At 49.7% G+C, this 25,874-nt stretch overlaps 1 protein-coding gene across 1 annotated transcript in view; it reads right to left on the reverse strand.

Moving 5' to 3' along the window:
* Window positions 1–25,874, reverse strand: part of LOC130018463 (interleukin-10 receptor subunit beta-like) — a 60,293-nt gene that overhangs the window by 22,146 nt on the left and 12,273 nt on the right. Inside the window, exons 2-8 of the mRNA XM_056109157.1 lie at window positions 21,435–21,522; window positions 19,995–20,036; window positions 18,128–18,251; window positions 15,317–15,489; window positions 14,222–14,376; window positions 13,059–13,218; window positions 8,020–8,031 (exon numbers count right to left, since the gene is read on the reverse strand). Of these exons, the coding sequence (XP_055965132.1) occupies window positions 8,020–8,031; window positions 13,059–13,218; window positions 14,222–14,376; window positions 15,317–15,489; window positions 18,128–18,251; window positions 19,995–20,036; window positions 21,435–21,489 (721 nt within the window). The 5' untranslated portion in view covers window positions 21,490–21,522. The remainder of the gene's footprint in view (window positions 1–8,019; window positions 8,032–13,058; window positions 13,219–14,221; window positions 14,377–15,316; window positions 15,490–18,127; window positions 18,252–19,994; window positions 20,037–21,434; window positions 21,523–25,874) is intronic.

The following is a 25,874-nucleotide window of genomic DNA, read 5'->3' on the forward strand; positions in this document are numbered from 1 at the left end:
TCAGGGGTCACTCCTGGCTCTGCACTTAGGAATGACTCCTTACACTAGTCGGGGGACCATAAGGGATGCGGGGGATGGAACTGGGGTTAGCCGCGTGCAAGACAGACGCCCTCCCCACTGTACCATCGCTCCGTCCCCTCTTTTTTTCTTTTCCTGTCTTTCCTCCCCTCTCCTTGTCCTTTCCCTTCTTTAAAAGATGGCACCGTGTTTCTCAGCAAATGACTCCTTTGTCACGGCTAGTTCCTAGAGTTAGTAGTCCAGTGCCCCTGTCTCACCAGCTGAAACTGAGGACAGAAGAGTTGTTTTCAGAGCAGAGGTGGCAGAATAATGCTGAGGTGGCTGCCCTCCCTGTTACTGAACTTCCCGACCTCATCGGGTCATCCCTCTGGTTGCTTCCGCCCTTTTCTCCCTGTGTTCCTGCTCCTTCCTGACAACTCTGATGAGGTCTCCTGCCAGAAAGCCCATCAGGCGTTGCTACACTGGCCTGAAGGAATGGTTTCCCAAAATCTTACAAGGGCTTGGACCAGCCCTTGGCAGCCCAGGCAGGCACCCCAGTCACCTCCTCTGCCAGTTGGGGGGTTGGGCAGCCACTGCTCCATCTTCTGCATCAGTAGGGAGATATGACAATGCAGTTTCCCACCCCCTGCCCTGAGGAGGATGTCACCAGAAAGATCCAGGGCGATGCTCTCTGCCCAGGAAGCTCCAGAGGGACAAGGATTGTGTGTGTGTTCATGTGTGTGTAGGGGGGGTGCGGGGAGCCCTGGAGGTTATATGTTCATCTCTGAGGCCATGGGTGTGGGACTCATCGGGGTATATAACCATCCCCGAAGCTAAAGTTCGACTCAGACGAAGAGTCACTTTCCTCAGAAGAGGTAGCATCCAGCCACAGGCCCTCAGTGGAGGGCAGCCACGCTCCCGCTATGCTGGCCTCCACCAGGCCTGAATCCGTTTCCTCAGGCCCCTCGAGGTCCATAGTCCCTTCTGGGAGATGCAGCATGAGGGAGTGGCCAGAATCCCCATCCTCCAGGCTCCTCACACACACAGAGTTCAGATCCACGTTGAAGAGAATTCTGCCCCCAGAGCCCTCTGTGGAGCTGACATCCTCCTCAGCAAGGGGGCCTGGAGGCAGGTCTCCAGTTCCCTCACACACTGAGCTGGCCCTCTGCAGGGGCCCAGGCCTGGGCACTTCCAGGGTCTCCCTGTCAGCCTCAGGCTCCACCAGGTCAGCCCCCACAGAACCTGGGTCCTTGGGGCCATCCCCAGTTCTGGAGGAGGAGGAGGAGGAGGAGGCCAGAGACAGCAGCCGGCCCAGACTGTGCATGGTGTAGCCGCCAGGGCTGGTCCTGGCGGCCACCTCGTCCTCGCTGTCACTTGCATCATCGTCGTGATCATCATCCACATTACTGTGCTCCACTTTTTTCTTTTTGTTGACAAGAATGACCTCCACTAGATCTGTCTTTTCCAGTGACGACAGCTCCAGAAAGACATAGGCTGACTTATTAACAAAATTCTTTAAAAGAGAAAAAGAGAGTGTGTGTGTCAATCCAGTGATTAGCCTTCCTTATTTATTACTCTCCTCTTATTTTGGGGGGGGGGGGAGAGGAGAGGGGTAGAAGGATCCAGAGGATCAAACCAGGACCTTCTCTCTCTGCTGTGCCGGCTCCTCGCCTTTATCTGCTTATTTGAACTTAGGGCCACACGCCATGGTGGTTGGGTGGGTTGGGACAGGTGGTTCTTGGTGGTACTCAAGGGACCATACGGTGCCAGGGACAAAATTCAGGGCTCCTACATGCAAAGCACATGCTCAACCTATTGATTTCTGTCCCCCACTTCCCCCCACGACTGTCTTTTTCACCTGGAAATATCTGTGTATGGTGTGAGACACAGATCTAACTCCCCCCTCCCCCCCCCCATTGATTTCACTATCTGACCAGCTAATCCCCTCCCCAGCTGTAATTCTTACTTGTCATTCATTGTGATTTTTATTTCTATTCTCTTTTTGTTTGCTTTTTTTTTGGGGGGGGGGAGGGTCACACCCAGTAGTGCTCAGGACTTTTTCCATGTTCTCTGCTTAGGGATCACTCCTGGCAGCGCTTGGGCTTCTGGCCTCTGTGGTGCCAGAAATTGAACCCAGGTTGGCCGCGGGCAAGACAAGCTCCCAACCTGCTGTACTATCTCTCAGGTCCCTATTTCCAGGTTCATTTGACTAGATCTGTGTGTGTGTGTGTGTGTGTGTGTGTGTGTGTGTGTGTGTGTGTGTGTGTTTGGTCACACCCACTGGTGTTCAGGCTCTGTGCTCAGGGATCACTCCGGTGCTTGGGGATATGCAGTACTGGAGATCAAACTGGGGTCAGTCGCATGCAAGATAGGATCCTGAATCCTCAAACTATCTCTCTGGCCCCAGGTTTGATCCTCCACAATAGCTGTACAATACTTTCTATTAGATTTCTTTTTCTTTTTTTTTTTTTTCTTTTTGGGTCACACCCAGTGATGCTCAGGGGTTACTCCTGGCTCTGCACTCAGGAATTACTCCTTGCGGTGCTCAGGGGACCACATGGGATGCTGGGAATTGAACCTGGGTCAGCCGCGTGCAAGGCAAACGCCCTACCTGCAGTGCTATAGCTCCAGTCCCTGGATTTCTTCTTGTATGCTTTAAAAAGAGTAATTATTATTATCATCATGGTTGGTTTATGTTTTCACTGTATGGTTCCTTTTAACTGTCTGGTTTCAGGTTCAAAACTGGGTAATTAATCTATACTGTTAGTAAGCAGACATTGAGTAGCCCAGTGGGGCTAATGTTTCGAGGTACTGGGAGAGAGATTTTGGGGTGTGTGTGTGGAGTATGGCTGGCCATGCCCTCACTGGTCTGCGCATGAGTTACATGGATGTGGTGAGCATAAAAATTTACAAGGTATTAGGCTATACTTCTTGGGTGCTCAAGTTCCTGGGTGTTGCAAAGCAGCTTCACATTTACTCTCCAACTGATGAAAGCATTTTTGCACTGGCTATTTTTATCGGTGACAACTTGGCCTATCATCTGAGTGCTCTGTGGGTAACAGTTCTTAGTAGAGAAATACTATACTGACACTAAGATGACAGTGCCTTCTGTCATGAATTGGAGTTAACACAGTAACAAGAATAACGGTAATAGGAATATCACTCAGATGCATTTTAGGGACCAGTGGAATGCCAGGGTATCTGGGGGGAAGGCTAGGAGCAAGTTGAGGCATTCCAGGCAGAAATTTTATCTCAGTGGAATGGAGGTGGTGCTAAGGGCCTTTATACCTTGAGGCTGCATAAGAAATGAGTTGGAAAAGGATTTTCCAAGGCCTCAAGGCCAAAGCAATGACTGGTGGGTGGGCCGAGTCAAATGCAGCTGCGAGTGAAGCTGTGAGTGAATGCGAACATAAATGACAGTGAAAGCTGGAGCTTGCCAAGATCACAGATGTCCAGATATTCCTGTGATTGCAGAGTGAGCAAAAGGCAACACAAGGCCAACTATCTCTCCTGAGTCACCCACATGCCAGCTCAGTTAAAAAATTAGTTGTGGGGCCGGAGTGATAGCACAGCAGGCAGGGCATTTGCCTTGCATGCGGATGACCAGGGTTCAATTTCCAGTAGATCACTTGCCTTGTATGTGTGAGGACCTGGGTTCAATCCCTGGCACTGCAGAAGGGAAAAAAAAAAAAACAAAAAAATAAGGCAAATGAGCTCAAACAGAGAGACGATGATACAGGATGCACTGAAAGGATTGCAGAAATCTGTGCGATTGGTATCTAGACCAGGCTATGAGAGTCACCTACCAGCCTGGCTCAAAAATGAAAATAAGCAAAGTAGCTGAGTTCTAATAATTATGGGCTGGAGCGATAGCACAGCGGGTAGGGCGTTCGCCTTACAAGCGGCCAACATGGCCAACCCAAGTTCGATTCCTCCGCCCCTCTCGGAGAGCCCGGCAAGCTACCAAGAGTATTCGATATGCCAGACACAGTAACAACAAAGTCTCCAATGGAGACGTTACTGGGCCCGCTCGAGCAATAATTATTAATAATGATAGCTATTCTAGGTACTTATTATAGATATTGATTAAAGGTAAAGGTAAAGGCCCTCCCGTTGATCATCGATTTGCTCGAGCGGGCCCAGTAACATCTCCATTGGAGACTTTGTTGTTACTGTGTCTGGCATATCGAATACTCTCGGTAGCTTGCTGGACTCTCCGATAGATATTGATTATCATTTTATATTCTAATATATTATTTATACATATGATAGGTAGCACTGTAGCACTGTCCTCCTGTTGTTTATTGATTTGCTGAGTGGGCCCAGTAACGTCTCCATTGTGAGACCTTTTACTGTGTTTGGCATATCGAATACACCATGGGGAGCTTGCCAGGCTTTGACATGCGGGCGAGATACTCTCAGTAGCTTGCCAAGCTCTCCGAGAGGGGAGGACGAATTGAATCCGGGTGGGCTGGGTCAGCCGCGTGCAAGGCAAACGCCCTACCCACTGGGCTATCACTCCAGTCCATATGATAGGTATTTATTATAATAGTAAATCACTTCTGGTAGTTCTTGGGTATCCATGGGGTGCCAGAGATCAAATCCACATCGGTAGCATACAAGGCAAGCGTCTACCTGCTTCTCTCTCCATCCCTGGCTTCACTAACAATTAAACTTTAACACAAAGAACAGCACCTCTGGGAACCCTCCATTCTACATATAAGTGAACAGAAGCCAACACGATTAAGCTTTAAAGACATGTAGATAGTTTATGTTACCTGTAGCATTATAAATTAGTTATTTAGTCTTTTGACTTTTCTGGGGTGTGTGTGTGTGTTTTTTTTTTGGCTCTTTTTTTTGGGGTGGGGGGGAAGGATCACACCCAGTGATGCTCAGAGGTTACTCCTAGCTCTGCACTCAGGAATCACTCCTGGTGGTACTCCAGAGACCATATGGGATGCCGGGGATTGAACTCAGGTCAGCTGCGTGCAAGGCAGATGCCCTACCCGATGTACGATTGCTCCAGCCTCTCTTTTGTTTTTCTCTGCAGTGCTGGGGATGGAATCCAGAGCTTAGGCACAGGCCAGGAATGCCCTCTCCCTCTGTGCCACAACCTCAGCCCTGCATGAATCTTTTCTCATGATCAAGCTACTTCCTGAGTCTATTTGTTCCCTGAAACAATCTGAAATTAAATGACCAGCTGTATAAAACCATGCAAAGCATTATTCAATATGGCTGAAGAGAGAAGAGAGAAGGAAGGAAGAAAAAACCATCCCTCTAAACACACTCTCCCTGGGGATGGAGCGATAGAGCAGCGGGTAGGGCGTTTGCCTTGCACGCGGCCGACCCGGGTTCGATTCCCAGCATCCCATATGGTCCCCTGAGCACCGCCAGGAGTAACTCCTGAGTGCAGAGCCAGGAGAAACCCCTGTGCATTGCCAGGTGTGACCCAAAAAGCAAAAAAAAAAAAAAAAAAAAAAGTAAACACACTCTCCCTGGGAAATGAAGAAAAGGAAAAAAATGAGGCATGGATACAGCAGAATGGTACACAATCATTCAAATTAGGAGGGCAAAGTATGGAAAGGAAACACAGAATGCCCCGTATCTGTTTATGGGGACAGCCAGGAACCTCAGGAGGGAAAAACAAAAACACTCTGTGTTTTTTAGAGAGTGGAATTTCCTTTGTGAAAATACTGAAGTATATAATGAAAATTCTTTAACTAAAATAAAAAAGCAAAGATAGAAAATGAAAGCAAAAACAACATACCAAAGCTTTGGGGAAATTGTCTCTTAAGCAAATATAGCCCGTTCGTATCAGAATAGTCAGCACGCCGAGGATGGCCATCAACATTAAAAACGTAAAACACATAAAAATCAGTTGTATCTCGCCACGTTCCGATGACTCTGTTGATGGAAAATTAAATGATTTTATTTCAAAACCAGTCCAGTAAATGAGTGCAGATGGGAACAAAAGCACAGTCAGTGGCAGAAGAAGGCAGCAAGCAAAAGAGTGGGGAGAAACTAGAGTTAAACGGAAAAGGCTGGCGGGCATTCCCGCCCGGGACACAGTGAAACGCCAGAGAGACAGCACCTGGGTGAAGGCGCTGCCCGGCACGTGGTCAACCCTGGTTTGATCCCTGTGTGCCCCCACTCACACACACACACACACACACACACACACACACACACACACACACACACACACACACCCCACTTTAATACAAACATCATAAATGTCTTTTTCTCCCTGCTCCACGCCCTCCCGACCCCCTGTGCTGGGATCAAACCCAGGGCCCAGTTAAATACATGCCACGTGCTCTCCTGCTGGCCTCCAGCCCTGCAACAAATTGCATAGCCTAAAGCAAAATGCGTTCCAGTTATATCATTATATCCTAGGACACACTGTCCACTACGGGACCTTTCACCCCAAGTGAGCACTGAAAAAAGAACCCCAGTGACGATTAGTATTTGTAGGGAGTGGGTGTTTGGGCCATACCCTGCAGTGTTCATGACTTGTGCCCAGGAAGCCAGGACAAAATTGAGTGTAGCTGCATTCAAGAGAGTGCCTTAACCCCTGTACTATCCACCCCACTCCCGCCCCGCCCCGCACACCCCCCTCCCAGCCAAATCCCACCTTCAGGGGCCTTAATGATACAGCAGGCAGGAATCTTGCCTTTAATGCAGCAGACCTGCGTTTGATCCCCAGCACCCCATAGGGGCCCCTGAGCCCACCGGGGGCTCACTCTGAGTGCAGAGCCAGGAGTAGGCCATTTACTATGTGTGGCAGGTGGAGTAGGAAAGGAAAATTTCTCTGAAGACATGCAGGCATCATTTCTGAGCTGAGCCCAGGTTCTGAGTACACCTCACCATCAGAGCTCTGGGCTTGCTCTGTCATATGATGGGGTCCTTTTTTTTTTCCACAAAATTTCTTTTTCTTCTCTCTCTCTTCTTTTTTGGCCCACACCCAGCAATGCTCAGGGGTTATTCCTAGCTCTACACCCAGGAATTACTCCTGGTAGGACTTAGAAGACTCTCTGGGGTGCTTGGGATTGAACCCAGGTTGGCCACATGCAAGGTGAACACCCTCCCCACTATTATCGCTCTGGTCCCTTTGCAAAATATCTTGTGGGAAAAAAATCTCAACCTTCTGCCAGAAAACGACTCTTTCCCTGAAAGGTCTCCTGAGATGAGAAGAAATCAGATTCTCATAAATTCTAGAAAGTTCTTTTTTTAAAATTTTTGGCTTTTTGGGTCACATCCAACTCAGGGGTTACTCCTGGCTCTGCACTCAGGAATCACTCCTGGTGGTGCTGGGGGACCATATGGGATGCTGGGGATCGAACCTGGGTCAGCTGCATGCAAGGCAAATGCCCTGCCTGCTGTACTATTGCTCTGGCCCCACACTTTAGAAAGTTTTTGATGAATGTAAATCTGGGCCCACAGCTTTAGAAAGATACAGGAGGGGGAAAGCAAAGTAAAAGGAAGATGGAGTGTTTAACTTCCATTAATGTCTTTTTTAAAATCTGTTTTTTAATCAATCAGTGTCTTTTTTCTGGATAAAGGAATAGACTGGAAGAAACTTCCACACTTCCTGTCCTATTGGGAGGACCCATGAACTCACTGTTGTTATTCCCTCCAGGAGTGACAAGACAGTAAACATTCAAAGGAAAATTCTGGAATCAGATGTAGCCACGAAGCACATCGCATGACACAATGACACAAAATTCTTACTTGTAGAGTTTACATTCTAGAAAAATGTACCAGAACCAAAATGATTTCCTTCCTTCCTTCCTTCCTTCCTTCCTTCCTTCCTTCCTTCCTTCCTTCCTTCGGCCTTCCTTTCCTCCCTCCTCTCCCTCCCTCCTTCCTGCCTCTTTCTTCCCTCCTTCCTTGCTTCCTTCCCTCCTTCCCTTTCCTCCCTCCCTCCCTCTTTCCTTTTCTCCCTCCTTTCCTCCACTCCTCCCTTCCTCCTTCTTTCCTCTTTCCTTCCTCCCTCCCTCTCTCCCTTCCTCCCTTTCTCACCTCCCTCCCTCCCTCCCTCCCTCCCTCCCTCCCTCCCTCCCTCCCTCTCTTTTTCCTCCTGTTTTTGACACCAGGTTCAAACCCAGGGTCTCAAACACACAAAGCATCTTCTCTGCCCAAGCGATGTGTCTGGAGCAGCAGTGATATTATAGGGCCTGACTGGTGTCTCCCTGCCCTGTTCACCAACACCCCCCAACCTGAATTCCTGTTTCTGGTTCTGCTTCTAGAGAATCTAAAGCAAAACACTTGCCTTCCTTATTTAAAATTGCACCCTGGCACCCTCTCTTGGAAGCCCCTCCTCTTCCCCACCCCCTCACACATTATCCTGCTTAATCCAGCTCCAGAGTCCTTATTCCCACTGGCGCTGGCAGACACTCATGTTCACTTGTTCTCATCTTGTTTTTCCGTCCCCTGCTGTGAGCAGAGCAGGGCTGCTGGGTCCCCACTATCCAGAAGACTAACGCGCTAGGCCTCTAGGGGCTCCAGAAGTGGGCGTGGACTGTGTATAGCCCCTCCCAGGTCTGGTGGGAAGAGCTGCCCCATTCATTCATTCATTCATTCAGGGCTTGACCAGGGGAAGGCTGTCTCTAGATCTTGGGCTAAAGTCTCCCATATGGGGGCTCCCCATGGAGGCCAAGCCCCTCTGTCTTCAAGGGTTCTCCCACACCCCAAACCTGCATGTTCCCCAAGTCTGGCTAACAAGCCTGGATTACAAGGGGAGACATGCTGTGAATGCCCCCCAGAGCTGTAGATGGCATAAAGCATGGTGTGTGCAGATAGCAAGAGCACCTGCATACACAGGGTCTGACCCCAGGTGCCTGTCTCTGTGTTCCCAGAAGGTGGAGCAGAAAGGGGGGGAACTGAGAGTGTGGTCACGTGACCACCTCTTAGCAGAATCAGCCCAGAAGAAGGCAACCCCACGAGGGGGGGTATGGCTGCTACCTGGACCTCCCAAGAAGGACTTGAGGTTCAGCCCACTGACCCGTCTCTAGGGGATGGGTGGGGGATGCGGGCTTTTAGTGCTGATAACTGCAACTAGGGATAAGAGGGACTTAGTCTCTGTTCTCAAGAGCCTGAGAATTCACTTTCTAAGCCAAGCCAAGCGCAGCCCTGTGTTACTCACCAGCCCCTCCCCTCCCAGCCCCACTTTTTCGGAAAGCCCCTTGAGCTGTGGGCTGGTTTCCAGGGCAACCAAGCAAGTAACTGCTTTCACTTTCCGCCCACCCGCCCCACCCGTTTGCTGGTGCTGGGGAGAGGCACTAGAGATGGACTCAATTAGCAGTGGACAAGGCCTGCATTAGTTTGGCCTAGGTAAGGCAACCTTGGGTAAAACCCCTCAAGAATAGGGTTCAGGGGACTTCTTGGGGTGGTGAATGCATGGAGGTGCTGGGGAGGGTGGTGTGGCCAGAGTGGGGGAAAACACTTCGCATCCTCCCGTCTTTCATCTCTTCCACCCAGCATTATGTTCTTTTTGTTTGTTTGTTTGTTTTTTGACTTTTTGGGTCACACCTGGCAATGCACAGAGGTTACTCCTGGCTCTGCACTCAGGAATGACACCTGGCGGTGCTTGGGGGACCATATGGGATGCTGGGAATCGAACCCAAGTCGGCTGCATGCAAGGCAAACACCCTACCTGCTGTGCTATCGCTCCAGCCTCCATTATGGTCTTTCTTTCTTCCTTCCTTCCTTCCTTCCTTCCTTCCTTCCTTCCTTCCTTCCTTCCTTCCTTCCTTCCCCCTTCCTTCCTTCCTTCCTTCCTTCCTTCCCTTTTCCTTCTTTCCTTCCTTCCTTCCTTCCTTCCTTCCTTCCTTCCTCCTTCCTTCCTTCCTTCCTTCCTTCCTTCCTTCCTTCCTTCCTTCTTTCTTCTCTTTCTTTTTCTTTCTTTCTTTCTTTCTTTCTTTCTTTCTTTCTTTCTCTTTCTCTCTTTCATTTGTTCTTTCTTTTGTTTGTTCTTTCTTTCTCTCCTTTTTTGGTTATTGGGCCACACCTAGGCTTACTCCTGGCTCTGCACTCAGGTATCATTCCTGGTGAACCCAGGGGACCCTATGGGGTGTAGAGGATCAAACCTGGGTTGGTCTCATGCAAGGCAAATGGCCTATCCACTAGACGATCTCTCCAGCCTCATCTCCTTTCAGAGTAGACAAGGACCCTTCAGTAAGCAAACCATTCTCTGCAGTTCCGTAAACCATCCTCACACATGGTCAAAATTGAGGAGGGGGTTGTGAAATCTCCATCAATATCTGGTCCCACGGAAGCCCAGAGGCCACATGGACGTGTCACTGACATTTGACATGGATGTGAGGGGCCTTCCTGTGGTTCTGAGCCCTGAACCTGGGGGATGGGATGGAAGCATTTGTTAGGGACCAAGTGTCAGGGCTGAGTCAAAGCTGTGGGACACCCAGCCCGAGTGGGAGAATTGTTTGAGGTGGGGAAGAAAACCCACCCATTTCGAGTCCAGAAGGATTCTGTGAGGACAGAGGGGAAAAAAATTGAGTTTTCCCCCGCTTTGGTCTGTTTGCTGGTATGTTGAATAAAATGTGGGTACAGAGATTAATGTTGTAGAGGCTCCCAGTGAGACACAGATAAAACACGCCCTTCCTTCTTGTTGCAGTAAAGGATGCAGCAGCCCCGCCCATCCACACTCTATCCGCTCACTGAAACCACCATGTAGGCTGGCTGACTCTCAGTGTATAGATTAGACCACACCAGGTCATTCTGAGCAGTAAGATCTCTCAGTTTGCATTCTCACACCCAGAATGTCTCTGGCTTCAGATAAGGACCTCAAAGTTCACGGGTGAGAGAGTTTACAGGATTGAATGTATGCTTTGTATATAGGAGGTGCCATTTCGGTCCCTGGCACTGCTATGAATGACCCCTGACCATAAGCACAGAGCTAGGAGTAGCCCCTGAGAACTAAGGTGTGGGTGAAAAAAAAACCCAACAATAATAATAAATAAAAATTTCAAAATTCAAATAAATATATTTTTATTTTATTTTATTTATTTATTTTTTGCTTTTTTGGGTCACACCCAGTGAAGCTCAGGGGTTACTCCTGGCTTTGCACTCAGGAAATACTCCTGGTGGTGCTCGGGGGACCATATGGGATGCAGGGGATCGAACCGGGGTCAGCTGCATGCAAGGCAAATGCCCTACCTGCTATACTATTGCTCCAGCCCCAATATATTTTTCCTATTCAGCCAGAATGTTGGGTCTTTCCACAGGCCAATCCAAAGGCAAGTGCTTTATTTCCTCCTATTATTTCAAATATAACACTTCCTTCTTTTGAGCATGATCTGCTACACTTGTGGATAGACCAAAGGTCTATAATTTGGAGAGCCCCATCCTTTAATCTCTAAATAGTTTCCTTTTCATGCAATTGGTGATTTTTTTTAAATGTAGGAGTACTGCTATTTATTCCAATTGGTGGAGTTTTAAAAAAAATTTTTTCTAAAAAAAAAAATTTTTTTTCTAATTTTTTTAAATGGAATCACTGCAGATACTGTCCTCCCATTGTTCATCAATTTGCTCGAGCGGGGCCCAGTAACGTCTCCATTGTGAGACTTGTTGTTACTGTGTTTGGCATATTGAATTCGTCACGGGTAGCTTGCCAGGCTCTGCCGCTATGAATGATAAAGTTACAAAGATATTTATGATTGAGTTTCTGGCGTATGTTGCTCCAACACCAATCCCTTCACAGGTGCCCACTACCCCCTGCCAATGTCCCCAGTTTCCTTCCCACCCACAGGCTGCCTCTGTGGCAAGCACTTTTCACTGCTGGTGGGAATGTTGACAAATCCAGCCTCTTTTGTAATGCAATTGACACTGCTCACAAAACTAGGAACTGAGCTTCCATATGACCCAACAATTCCACTCCTGGGAATATAACCCTAGTGCCCGAGAGCACAATGCAGAAATGCCACCTGCACGTCTATGTTTACTACAGCACTATTCACAACAGCCAACAGATGGAGACAACCCAAGTGTCCAAGAACGGATGACTGGATACAGAAAACTCTGGCACACACACACACACACACACACACACACACACACACACACACACACACCATGGAATACTACTCAGCCATAAGAAAAGATAAAGTCATGCAATTTGCTGCAGCGTGGATGGATCTGGTGGGTAAAATCAGTGAGAGGGAGAGGGACAGACTCAGAATGATGTCTCTCATATTTGGGATGTACAGAAACCCTCGTAGGGGAATGCCAAATGACCAATGGCAATAGAAATGCAGGGCAGGAGAACTGGTCTTCAGTAGGAAGTGTGGCTCGGGGCGGGGGTGGGGGAGATAAGTCAGGGAAGGGAAGGGAAGGCGAGTACTCTGGGGGAGGGGAAGGGCTATCATAGATCATGGTAACCAGTGACTCCAAGTACCGAAGTATCGGTTCTATTATTTTTTTCTTTTTGGGTCACACCCAGTGACGCACAGGTATTACTCCTGGCTTTGCACTCAGGATTTACTCCTGGCGCTGCTCAGGGGATCATATGGGATGCTTGGAATTGAACCTGGGTTGGCCAAATGCAAGGCAAATGCCCTACCCACTGTGCTATCGCTCCAGCTGCAAAGCACTGGTTCTTGGCACACTTCCCAAACCCTTGACACTTTCTGAGTGATTGAAGTATCTCTGGGATGATAATTTTGCCACAGGAGGTAATCATGGGAGTGGGGCTAGTGAGGCCCAGGACATGGGATAGATACCACAAAAACCAACTGTGACATGTGAAAGTTGGAAATTCTGTGGTTCTTTTTTTCTTTTTTTTTTTTTCACACCTAGTGTTCAGGGGTTACTCTTGATTTGGTGCTTAGTATTGGGGGTGGAACCTGCGCCTCTTGCACACAGAGCATATTTTCTGCCAAGACTTCTAAAAAAGGCTTTTGGGAGGGGCGCATCTGGTGGTAATCAGATGGCATTGGATCAGAGTGGGTGACAAGCAAACCCAGGACCTTGCCTCTCCCAGCTCTCCCAACTCTCCAGCTTTCAGACTCTTTGCATGTTCCCTGAGCAAGAGCGAGCGGCCATACCTGGCTTCTCTTCTGGTAGGAGGGCGCATTTCATTGCTCGTGTCACATCTGGATTTCTGTCATCAAAATAAACTGATATGCAGTAGTTCATGTTCGGAATTAACCTGTCGATGACGTAAGAGAAATCTCCAGCCATTTTCCCACTTATTTTGGGCTTATGCTGTGAAAAATAAGCATAAATCAGTAAGATGGGGTGAGAATTTCAGTCAGCGGCAGTCTCTTTAGGGACCTGTCTTCAAATCATTTTTTTTTTCCTTACTGGGTCACACTCAGCCATGCTCAGGGATTGCTCCTGGCTCTGCACTCAGGAATTACTCCTGGCAGTGCATGCTGGGGATTGAACCCAGGTCGGCCATGTGCAAGGCAAGCACCCTACCCATTGTACTGTCGCTCCAGCCTCCTGCCTTCAAATCTTAAACAAGGATAGAACTATCATGGGAAGGTCGAAGAGATAGTATAGAGGATAAAGGTACTTGCCATGCACTCACCCGACCCAGGTTCGAGCCCTTGCAATAGATATAGCTCCTCAAGCCCTACCAGGGATGAGCCCTGAGTGCAGAGCCAGGAGTGAGCCCTGAGCACTGCCGAGTGCGGCCCCCCAAAACAAATAAACAGTATCACAGGCTTGGGAAGAAAACCATTGTAGGCTCATTTTGAACAAGTCATTCACCACAAAACTACAGGTATGTGTACACACACACACACACACGCACATACACATGCAATTTTAAGCCATGAAATCTGGTCTAGCAAGTTCATTTTACAAAGGAAGAGAAAAAGTAGCACTAAGGGGACAAAAGTCTCTATGGTGTCATTTTTGCAAGATAGTCTTTCAGCAAGATAATCCTGTCACAATTTCATCCTGCATGGGCCAGAAGAAAGTACGGCAGTACATGTCTCGCATGTACTGATCCAGGCTCAACTGGCAGCAGCATGTGCTTCCCTTGGAAAGTGCTGGGTTTTGGGAGTAATCCTGGAACCCCATGCCAAGATCCCCACATGGACCACGGGCTGGCTTGGCTGTCACCGCGCCCAAAACCGCACGGCCAGCACTGGCTCCGTACTGTCCACTGCTGTGCTATAGCTCCAGCCTCCTAACTGCACAAATTCTTAAACTGTACTTAAAAACAACCACAACACCCCAGGGACTGGTGACCACGTACCTTCTTCACAATCCTCTCTGACCGCTCCTCAATGACCAGGGGCGTGTTGAACATTAAATCCTCTATAATGCCAGAGACACCGGGTGGGATGTGGATGATGACCTTAAGGTGGTCGGTGAAACCCACAATCTCAAACTCGGGAGGTTCTAAAGACACTGTTTAGAAGACAAAGTCAGAAGTTTTGGGTCACATCCAGCAATACTCGGAGGTTACTCCTTGCACTCAGGAATCACTCCTGGTGGTGCTTGGGGGACCTTAATGGGATGCCAGGATCCAACCCGGGTCAGCTGTGTGTGAGGCAAATGGCCTACAGGCTCTCTGTTCTATAGCTCCAGTCTCTCCCATGGCCCACAAAATATTTTTCTCTCTTTTTTAATTGAATCACTGTGAGATACATAGTTACAAAGTTTTCAAGATTGGGTTTCAGTCATACAATGTTCCAACACCCGTCCCTTCACCAGAGTATATTTCCCACCACCAATGTCCCCAGTTTCCTCTCTCTCTCTCTCTCTCTCTCTCTCTCTCTCTCTCCTTTTGAGCTTTATGGTTCGCAATACAGGTACTGAAAGATTACTATGCATACCCCTTTCCCTCCTTTCAACACTCAGTTCTTGTTCAGAGTGATCATTTCCAACAATCATTGTCACAGTGGTCCCCTCTCTGTCCTAATTGCCCTCCCCCCACCCCTAACTTGTAGCAAGCTTCCAACCACAAAATTTAAAGGGCTTCTTTCTGCATTTTTTAATAACAGGCATCTGATTTCTGCTCACCATCACTGCCAAGTGAGTTCTATTTCATAAAGTGTCTGTACCAGCATCTTACAGCTTCACTGTTTTTTTGTTTGTTTTGCTTTTTGGGTCATACCCGGTGATGCACAGGGGTTAGTCCTGGCTCTGAACTCAGGAATTACTCCTGGCGGTGCTCAGGGGACCATATAGGATGCTGGGAATCAAACCTGGGACAGCCATATGCAAGGCAAACGCCCTACCCGCTGTGTTATTGTTCCAGCCCCCAAACTCATGCTTTATAGTGAGGAAGTGAGGCGGAGGCAGGTGATGGGAAGAGAAGGGGAGGTGGGGGGGGCGGCAGACTCACTGTTGCTGGTCAGGCGAATGTCGCTCATGCAGCTGTCCTGCGTCTGGTTCCCTTGGAGCCGAGACACCATGGGGATATAGGTCTCACCCATGTCTTGCCACACGTTTGTGAGGTCGCAGAACGACCTGGTGATGTTTGCACAGTCCTCCACAAGCTTCATGGCCTCGTGTTTGCTTTGAAAGGAAAAGAAATGGGAGAGTGGGGTCATGCCAAGCACCCCCTTTTCTGCAGCTCCACTGTCTCCAGGGGCCCCTAACCGCCTTCTTTACGACATCAGGGGGCCGCGGAGAGAGTATGACAAATGGGTAGGGTGCTTTGCTGGTTTGATCCCCGGCACCCCAGAGGGTCCCTGAGCACAGAGCTGGGAGTAAGCCCTGAGCACTGCCAGGCATGTCCCCAAAACCAGAAAAGAAAAACATCACGGAGCTGGAGTGATAGCACGGTGGGTAGGGCATTTGCCTTGCACGTGGCCAACCCGGGTTGATTCCCAGCATCCCATAGGGTCCCCTGAATACCGCCAGGAGTAAATCCTGAGGGCAAAGTCAGGAGTAACCCCTGTGTGACCCAAAAGGAAAAAGAAAGAAGAAAAGAAAAAGAAAAACCTTGTCATAAAATGCCATTTTTATACAGGAGTGAGGGGTTTGCCTTGCCCATGGCTGACCCAGATTTGATCCATAGCACCCTGTATGATTCCCTGAACACTGCTTTTTTTTTTTTTTTTTGCTTTTTGGGTCACACCCAGTGTTGCTCAGGGGTTACTCCTGACTCTGCACTCAGGAATCACTCCTGGCGGTGTTTGGGGACTCTGTGGGATGCTGGGGATTGAACCAGGGTCGGCTGCATGCAAGGAAAACAGTGATTCCCGAGCTCAGAGCCAGGAGTAAGGCCTGAGCACCGCTCCCAAGTGTGGTCCCCCAAAATACAAAATAATAATAACAACGATAATAAATTAAAAATGCAACATCCTAACCCTTGGTCAGAGAGCTAGTCCAAGGGTTAGGGCACTCACTATGCCACTGACCCTGCACCCTCTGGGGTTCCCTGGAGCACAGGGCCAGAAACAGCTCTGAGCACTGCCAGGCGTGGCCCACCCCTGCTCCTGCCCACCTGTCCATACCCATCCCAGGCTTCCTTCCCAGCTCTTCCATTTCATTCCACAGACCTGCTATCCCTTCATGTCTCTGTTTTCTGAGGTCTCCACCTCCTTTTATAATGCCTGTCTCCGGGGGGCAGGGATTGGGCTTAAGGCTGGACCCCAGGCGTTGGGGAAGAAGGCTCAATAAATATCCGTGTTTTGAGGAAATGAACAAGCCTGAGTGGCCGTGGCCACGTCTCTAGATGGGCTGTCTTCCCTGCCACCCGAGGCCACCCTCCTCTCTCCTCTCTCTCTCTCTCTCTCTCTCTCTCTCTCCCTCCCTCCCCCTGAGCCCTGCATCCTGCATCACCTACCCTGTAGAGCCACCCCATAGCTGTCTGACAGCTTGAGGTCCAGAGATGCAGGAGGGCCACACACCAGGCCAGCACCAGAGAGAAACCGCCTGGGACCTGGCAGCCGAAAACCTCCAGAACCCAGCTGCGGTCATGCTCAAGGCTACTCTCCACATGCTTGGATAAGCCTCTCACATGAAGGAACCAGAAGAGAACCCAGGTACGCGGGACCCAGGGCTGAGATCTCCAAGACAGCTCAGATCGGGACTGGGCCTCCTCCACCCAGATCCCCAGTTTTCCAGTAGCTTGGCAGTTACACCCACCAACTGCCTCCGGACCATATAATCTCGTCAACGGCCCAGATCCAGACTATAAAACAAGGCACCCGGAAGAGAGTGATGCATTATTTCCTGGGGCATTAACAGCCATGTGACCTCTTATACTCAAGCCCACTGATGTACCTAAAGTAGGACACATTTGTCTGTTTTTTACATACTTGCTTGTATTCTCTTATATATGGGCTTAAATGGCTCCAGAATGAAATAGAACCACTGTCACACACTTCCCTCTTATTGTGGTGGGAAAATGCTCGCTGGTGCGGTGGGTGTTTGAATATTATCTGTAATGAACTATTGTAAACTACTTTATGAAAATAAATTGTATAAAAATCAAAAAGGAAAAAAAAAAGAAAAGAAACTGCCGGGGACTGGGGCAGCTCCCAAGATCACTTCACCTCTCGGCTAGAAACCCAATCAGCCACCACTGGGGTAAAGATGGGACTGAGGGCATGAGCCGTGGAAGATGGGGCTGAGGGCTCCTTCCACTCACCCGACCTCGGCAGCAGTGGCCAAGAGAAACGTTCTGAGACAGGCCAAGGTCTGTGCCTGGAGCTCAGAGCTACACACAGGCCCAGCCAGCTTGGGGTCTCCTTGTCCTGATCCAGAACAGGCAGGTTCTTGATGGGCAGTTGAGTCGATGGGGTGGCCAGTTCCCTGGACTCTTGTCCTCAGAAAAAAGTCCTTGAAGAGTTGCACTGGGGACAGTGGTGGCAAACAGCCCACATCACTCTTTTTTTTGGGGGGGGTCACACCCAGCAATGCTCAGGGGTCCCTCCTAACTCTGCACTCAGGAATTACTCCTGACAGTGTTTGGGAGACCCTATGGGATGCCGGGGATTGAACCCGGGTTGGCAGCGTGCAAGACAAACACCCTCCCCACCGTACTATCACTCAGGCCTCGGAAGAGCATTTTGTTTATGGACTTTCAGAGCGTTCAATCACACACACACGCTCAGACATTCTTTCACAATTCTCAGCATCCCCATGTCCTGCATCGAAGACAGCCAACATATTTAGCAAGAGATGTTGGTACTGGCAAACCTACCTCATGATGGTGTACCACAGTGTGTAGTGGGTGGGTGCGAGCTTGTGGCCCTGAAACTCCCATGATAAGATCAGCCGGGAGTTGCGCAAGTTCATCTTAAAAGTGCAAGGCTTCTCGGGAGAGCCTGGATGGAATGAGAAGGAAAAGAAAGACAAGCAATCACCTTGGGGACCTGGGCTGGGTGGCAGGTACGGTGCCACACATACTTGGGACCGCCAGGCCCGACCCCCACTGACATTGCAGCCTGGACATCAGCGAGAAGGAAGGGCTTGAGGGATGCCAACCACGGGGCTCAAATGACTCAGGACCAGGAGTCCGTTTTCAGACCATGCAAACCAAGGCATGGAAACCCAGTGCCAGGCCAACAGACCTGAACTTGGTCAATTTGGTATTGACTCTTGATGGATCGAAATAACCCAGGTGGCCTTTAGCCATGCCCTGCTCTCCACTCAGACCCCCGACTCCACCGGGAGCCCTCGAGAAGCAGTTCAGCCCCTAGCAACTTACTCCTATCCCACAGACTCCTGCCACACTTTTTGTTCTGGGTTTTGGGTCACACTCAGTGATGCTCGGGACTTGATTCTGCCTCTGTGCTCAGGGATCTCACTCCTGGCGGGGCTCAGGGTACCATATGTGGTGCTGGGGATGGAATCCGGGTTGGCCTGGTGAAAAGCATACACCTAAACCCTTTGTATTTCTCTCTGATCCTCATTCTGCTGAGCAAGCAGGTTTGGATTTGAAGACTTTTACTGGACTTTATTTTATTTATTGATTTATTACTGTGTTTGGCATCTTGAATACATCACAGGGAGCTTGCCAGGCTCTGCCGTGCGGCCAAACAGTAACAACAAAGTCTCCAATGGAGACGTTACTGGGCCCGCTCGAGCAAATCGATGATCAATGGGAGGACCTTTACTTTACTTTACTTTATTTATTTTTTAAAATTTTTATTAGTGAGACACCATGAGGTACAGTTGTAGACTTACAAATTTTGTGCTTGGGTTTCAATTATACAATGATCAAATACCCATCCCTCCACCAGTGCCCATACCCCACCACCACGGATCCCAGTATCCCTCCCACCCCCCATCCCCCCATCTCACCCTGCCTCTGTGGCAGGGCATTCCCCCTTGTTCTCTCTCTCCTATTGGGTGTTGTGGTTTGCAAAAGAGGCAATGGGTAGCAATCATGTTTGGCCTATAGTCTACTTTCAGCATGCCTCTCCCAACCTGGGAGGATCCTCCCAACACCCTTTATTTGGTGCTCCCTTCTCTATCTGAGCTGCCTTTTCCCCTAGCATGTGTGGCTGGCCTCCAAGCCATGGAGCAAAATTCCTGGTACTAATCTCAGCCATTCTTGGGTGTAAATCTCCTATTTTGTTACTTTATGTTCCCCAGATGAATGCAATCTTTCTATGTCTATCCCTCTCTTTCTGACTCATTTTGCTTAACATGATACTTTCCATGTAGTACCACTTGTATGTATGTTACTGGATTTTAAAGTGTGTTCATTTCTTTTTGTGGGAGGCAATGGGGCTCAAGCTGCACCCGCTGGTACTTGGGGGAATATTCCCGGCCCTTTGCCAGGGATGGAACAAGGCACAGCTGCTACCAAAGCAAGTGACTGAACCCTTGTACTAGCTCTCTGGTGCCAGCATGCAGATTCCTTACAATTATAAGGGAGACAGATGGGCTCATTCTTCTTTCTTTCCTTCCAGAGAAATTATTTTAGGGAGAAAAAAATGATTCCAATAAGATGGGAAAGATGTGGGACTGGACAGGGAATGTCCGCGTGTTGGACTTGCGTGCGCACAGTGGCCCTAATCTTTATCCCACCCACCAGTAATTCCACGAGAGGAATCTCTTACCCGGCAGCACCCAGGCGATTCTGAGCAGGAGACTGACGAGCCCTGGAAGAAGACAAACGTGGTGGATGAGCCGCGGTGCTTCCCAGGGCTTGGGTGCAAGGCCACTGGGTTGAGACTTAATTTGTGTGAGAGGTGGACCTCAGGGCAATGGATCTCAGAGAGAACCAACCAATGAGACCAAGGATTTCTGGTCCCCAGAGGATCCAAACTAGGATCCCTCTGGGGTGTGGCCGCAAATGTGGCAGGTGGCTCCAGCAGATGAGCTCAGAGGACCAACTGCCAGAAATACTCTCTGGCTATGAAAACGCTAATGGATTGCTTTTTGGGAGGGGAGTAAGGGGAAGGGGAGTGGGTTGGACCACTCTCAGTGATGCTCAGGGCTTGCTCCTGGCTCTGAGCTGCTCAGGGGGTCACTCCTAGTGGGCTCAGGTGGACCCTAAGTGGTGTCGGGGATCAAATTGTGGGCAGCAGTGTGCAAGGCTAGTGTCTTGGCCCCTGTGGTCTCTCTTCGGTCCTGAATCACTTTTATTTTATCATTATTATAATAATAATTATTATTATTGGCCACACCTGGCAGGGCTCAGGGCTTACTCCTGGCTCAGGGATCACTCCTGGCAGTGCTCGGGGAACCATATGGAGTGCCGGGGACTTGAACCTAAGCTGTCTGCATCCTAGGCAAGTGCCTTCCCCGTTATACTATCTCTCCAGTCACCAGTATGGAATCACTTTTAAAAGATAAATGGACAAGGGTGGTGGGGGATGGGAATTCACTGGGGATTTGTTTCTGGAGGTCCTGGGGACTAGGAAGGCAAAAGCGGGGTGTCCAGGATTATCGGGGGTTGGGGGGAGCAAGTGGAGACAAAGAAGTTTCCAAGCATGGCACAGTGGAACTCTTGTCCTACTTGGGGTTCCCCCCCAGCCCCCGCCACTGATGAACTGCAAACCAGGCCACTACAAGACAGAAGGAGAAGCCAAAGGCAGGTAGACCCAAGGCATGCATGAAGAAACTTCCAGAAAAAAAAAAAAGACTGCGAGAAAATGGAACAGAAGCCAAAGATCAGGGCTGCCCCTCTACAACACCCGCCCAAAAAAGGAGCAAAAAATGCCACCAGCAGAGAATGGAGAGCAGGAGTCTTCCGGAGACCTCTTTATGGTCCCCACTGGGCAGGAGTATCCTTGTTTGTTTGTGTTTCCTGAAACTCACAGCAAGGCGGGGACCCAAGCTCCCAGACTGAATCCCAAGGGACCCAGGCTTCCTGGATTCACTACAGTGCCCATGACCCAGCCAGGCTGACTCAGCATCCCCAGATAGGGAAAGGAACCTGGTAATCCCCCACAAGGCTCTGAATACTGGGGGACATCCCCCTGAACCATGGGGGGGGGCACCCCGGGCCCACACAGGCTTTGTCCCACTAGGTGACAGTAACAGATGACACTTACCCAGCAGCTTCCAAGGAAGGGGTCTCAGGGCTGAGGTGTTTGGCTTCCAAAGCATCTTTGCAGTTCGTGCTAAGCTTCACTTTCACATCTGGAAGGAAACGGGTACCAGGTGATCAAAAATGCCCAGTGTCTAACTGAAAGATGAGAGGCACATCACCAGCAGGAAATGCCCAGTGCCTGCTCCCTGTTACTCACACCCCAGGAGGAACCGTTCACCCATTCCCTCAAGTGGTCTCCGTTTGGCTTCTGGAAGCAACACTTCCAGCTCACCAGGCAGGAATGTTCAATGTAAGATGGACAGCAGTCACCCGGGACCAGTAAGACCAAAGTTGACCCTCCTCCTGAAAGCTGCTTCTATTCTGGTGCATGTATGCAGGAATATGCATGAGGGTGTATGTTTGGTGTGTTTATGCAGGAGCATGCATGAGTGTGTGTGAGTGTATCTGTGCATGCAGGAGTGTGCGTGAGTTGTGTGCGTGCAGGAGCATGCATGAGTATGCATATGTGCGTGTGTGCAGAACTGCAGGAGTATGCATGTGTGCGTGGTGCAGGAACATGCATGAGTGTGTGTGTGTGTGGGAGTGTGCATATGTGCATGCAGGAGTGTGTGCATACATGAGCGTGCAGGAGTGTGCGCATGTAGGAGTGTGTGCATGCAGGAGTGTTCAGGAGTGTGTGCATGCAGGACTGTGCATGCATGAGCGTGCAGAAGTGTGTGCATGCAGGAGTGTGTGCATGCATGAGTATGCAGGAGTGTGTGTGTGTGCAGGAGAGTGCATGCATGTGTGTATGTACACCTGTGTACGTGTGCGTTCTACCGCAACAGGCTCACAAGTCACATCGCATCTTCAGCATGGTTTCCTCCCAATCTTCATGAGAAAAACACAATCTCAGGGGAAGCTGAAGGAAGACTTCCCAGACAGGGTGGGGGAGGGGAGGTGTGTATGTTGCGGGGTGGTATCTAAGACAGAGCCCTGGAGTCTGTTTACAGGGGTCTTCTGGCAACACTCTGTGAAGACTCAGGTTATGTTCAGGCCTCAGCCAAAGCAATTTGTTTTTATATTTCTCCCTTGCTGTCCCTAAGCTAGAACCAGATCTACTTCTCCCGTCTACCCTGCTTTGTCCACTTCAAGATGTCACTGGGAAAATATTTCTGTATCAGCACCAAAGAGGATTTAACCCCTCTCCCACTCCACAACACACACCTTTGATTTATTTTAATTAATTAATTAATTTATTTATTTTGGTGGGACTTGGGGGTCACATCCAGCAGTGCTCTGGGCTTAGTCCTGGCTCTGTGCTCAGGAATCGCTTCGATCGGTGCCCTGGGGATGCTGTGGGTGCTGGGGATCAACTGGGCATCGGCCAGGCGCCTGAAGCCCTGTACTATCTCACCACCGCGCCCCCCACCTTTTTAAAAAGCAGCTGCATTGCGTCCCCTGACCGCGCCATCCTTTAGGGCTCCCTCTCATGGGCGCCTCCTCCTCGATTCCACCCCCCCCCCCCACCCGAAGCGGGTGACGTGTGCCAGTTCTGTGCCAGGAGGACATTCCAGAACTGGGACGGCTAGCTGAAAGGGCAGGTCAGTCAGGGGTTCGGCACGCGCAGGAAACCGCAGCTAAACGCTTGGGAGAAAACCCTGAATCCCACCTCCGCAGTGTGGAGCGACCTGCGGAGGAGTGTAGTACCAGGACGGAGCGACAGGGAGCGCTGCGCTAGTAGCCCTGGGCAGGAGCCAGGATGGGGACGCAGTGAAGGTCAGGCAGTGAGACCCCCGGGTCGAGGCTGAGGGTCAAAGATGCTCTCTTTGGTCCCTCCCTTCTCCTCCTCTCTGGGTTGACCCAACCTGAAGCTACAGGACGCAGGAGAGATCCCAGGACAGAAAAGGATGGGGAAGGTAGGGGCTGGGTTTGTAGGGGTACAGAAAACCCCCGGGTGCGACACTCTTTGATTATTGTCTTTAAGTCTCTCTTGGGTGGGTGGGGGGGGCTGGAGAATATAGTAGGCAGGGTGCTTGCTTGCCTTGCACTATGCCAACCAGAGTTTGATACAATCCCTGAGCCCCATCAGGAGTGATTCCCAAATGCAGAGTCAGGAGGAAACCCTGAGCAACTGCTGATGACTCGGAGTTATCCCATCTCTGCAATCCTTCCTTCCTGCTTTCCTTCCTTCCTCTCCTCCTCCTCCTCCTCCTCCTCCTCCTCCTCCTCCTCCTCTTTGGTAATAAATGCTTACTTTTTATTGACTGATGGACTGATTAGGTGCTCTGAGAAGTCTAAACATTCATTACAAGCTTTTAAAATTTTCCTTTTGGGGCTGGAGCGACAGCACAGCGGGTAGGGTGTTTGCCTTGCACGCGGCTGACCCGGGTTCGATTCTCAGCATCCCATATGGTACCATGAGCACTGCCAGGAGTGATTCCTGAATGCAGAGCCAGGAGTAATCCCTGTGCATCGCCAGGTGTGACCCAAAAGGCAAGAAATAAATAAAATAAAAATTTCCTTTTGGCTTTTGGACCATATCTGGTATATCTGGTGGTGCTCAGGGCTGACTCCTGGTTCTGTACTCCCGGATCACTCCTAGCATGAATGGGGGGAGGGCATATGGGGTGCCAGGGACCAAAACTGGGTTGGCCACACGCAAGGCAAATACCCTACCTGCTGTATCATTGCTCTGACCCAACACTAAAAGCATTTAAAAAATAAAACCAATCTTATTTACAACTGCAAGCCCCAAATCAAGTACCTAGGAATAGTGGTAAAGGTAAAGGTAAAGGCCCTCCCGTTGATCGTCGATTTGCTCGAGCGGGCCCAGTAACGTCTCCATTGGAGACTTTGTTGTTACTGTGTCTGGCATATCGAATACTCTCGGTAGCTTGCCGGGCTCTCTGAGAGGGGCGGAGGAATCGAACTCGGGTCGGCCATGTTGGCCGCTTGTAAGGCGAACGCCCTACCGCTGTGCTATCGCTCCAGCCCAGGAATAGTGAATTATATATAATTTTATATCAATTACATGTAATTTACTATGCATCAAAAACTGTTAGTCACTATTAAATATAAGGAAAAAATATTTTGTCACTGTTAATTTTGGTAGAAACCACAGATGACTCAGAGTGTCTCTCGGTGGGGGAGGGTCTGTACCAGTTTCACAGGTGCCTGTGATTGGGGAGCATATGGGCTTCCCTGTAGCTCTTCAGAGGTGACCATCAAGCTTTTGGGCTGGGGGCAGGCAGGATTTGTCTGCAGCCGGCAGTGAGCCCTGTGCTGGGAGTCGCTCCTCGAGGTGTTTTGGGGGACCATATTTGTGTGCTAGAGATGAACTGGGACCAGCTGCATGTCAGGCAGGCCCCTTACTTCCTGTGCTCTCTCTCTGGACCCTGGATATTGAAGACTCTATTTCGTCAACAAAAGATCGTCCTTGGGGGGGGGGGGGGGGCAGAGCGATAGTGCAGTGGGTGGGGCGCTCGCCTTGCACGTGTCTGACTGGGGTTAGATCCCTGGCACCCCATATGGTCCCTGAGCACAGAACCAGGACTGATTCCTGATCAATGCTGGATGCCCAAATAAAGATTTCCTTGGGGAGAGAAAAAGAGACAGAGAGACAGAGACAGAGAGAGACAGCGACAGAGAGACGGAGACACAGAGAGACAGACAGAGAGAGACAGAGAATTAAGCCCTGAGCACAGCTGTGTGTGGCCCCAAAACAACAATATGACAAAAAAACTGTCCCCAGATTCATACAGATTTTGTATTTCTCTAATTGGGAGTGAGACTGAGCAGGTTTTTTAAATGTCATCTCCATTAGGGCTAAGTACTTTCTTGCTGTCCTTTGCTAGTCAATTCGGTATTTTTGTTATGGATTTTCAGGGGGGGCGTATTTTTTCTTGGGGGGGAGGGCTACCCCTGGCGGCACTTGCAGGACTAGCTGGGCCAGGGATTAAGCCCACGGCTCCTGTGTACAAAGGTCCCGTGCCAACCCTGTGGGCCGAGCCATTCCCCTCATTCCCCTCAGGTTGCAGGAGATTTAAGTCTGAAGGAAACTAGCTCTTGGCTGGCTACGCTAAATTTAAACCCCACCTCCACTTGTCCCCCAAACAAACTCCTTGGTTTTGTTTTCTTTTAATTTTTATTAGTGAAACACCACGAGGTACAGTTGTAGACTTAAAATTTTTTGTGCTTGAGTTTCAGTTATACAATGATCGAGTACCCATCCCTCCACCAGCGCCCTTTTTTCACCACCAATGATCCCAGTATCCCTCCCATCCCCCCATCCCCCATCCCACCCTGCCTCTGTGGCAAGGCATTCCCTTTTGTGCTCTCTCTCCTTCTGGGTGCTGTGGTTTGCAAAAGAGGAATTGAGTGGCAATCATGTTCAGTTGATAGTCTACTTTCAGCATGCATCTCCCATCCTGGGCGGATCTTCCCAACACCCTTTATTTGG

Source organism: Sorex fumeus, unplaced genomic scaffold, assembly GCF_029834395.1.
Source record: "Sorex fumeus unplaced genomic scaffold, SorFum_2.1 ptg000265l, whole genome shotgun sequence".
NCBI classification, from domain to species: Eukaryota; Metazoa; Chordata; class Mammalia; order Eulipotyphla; family Soricidae; genus Sorex; species Sorex fumeus.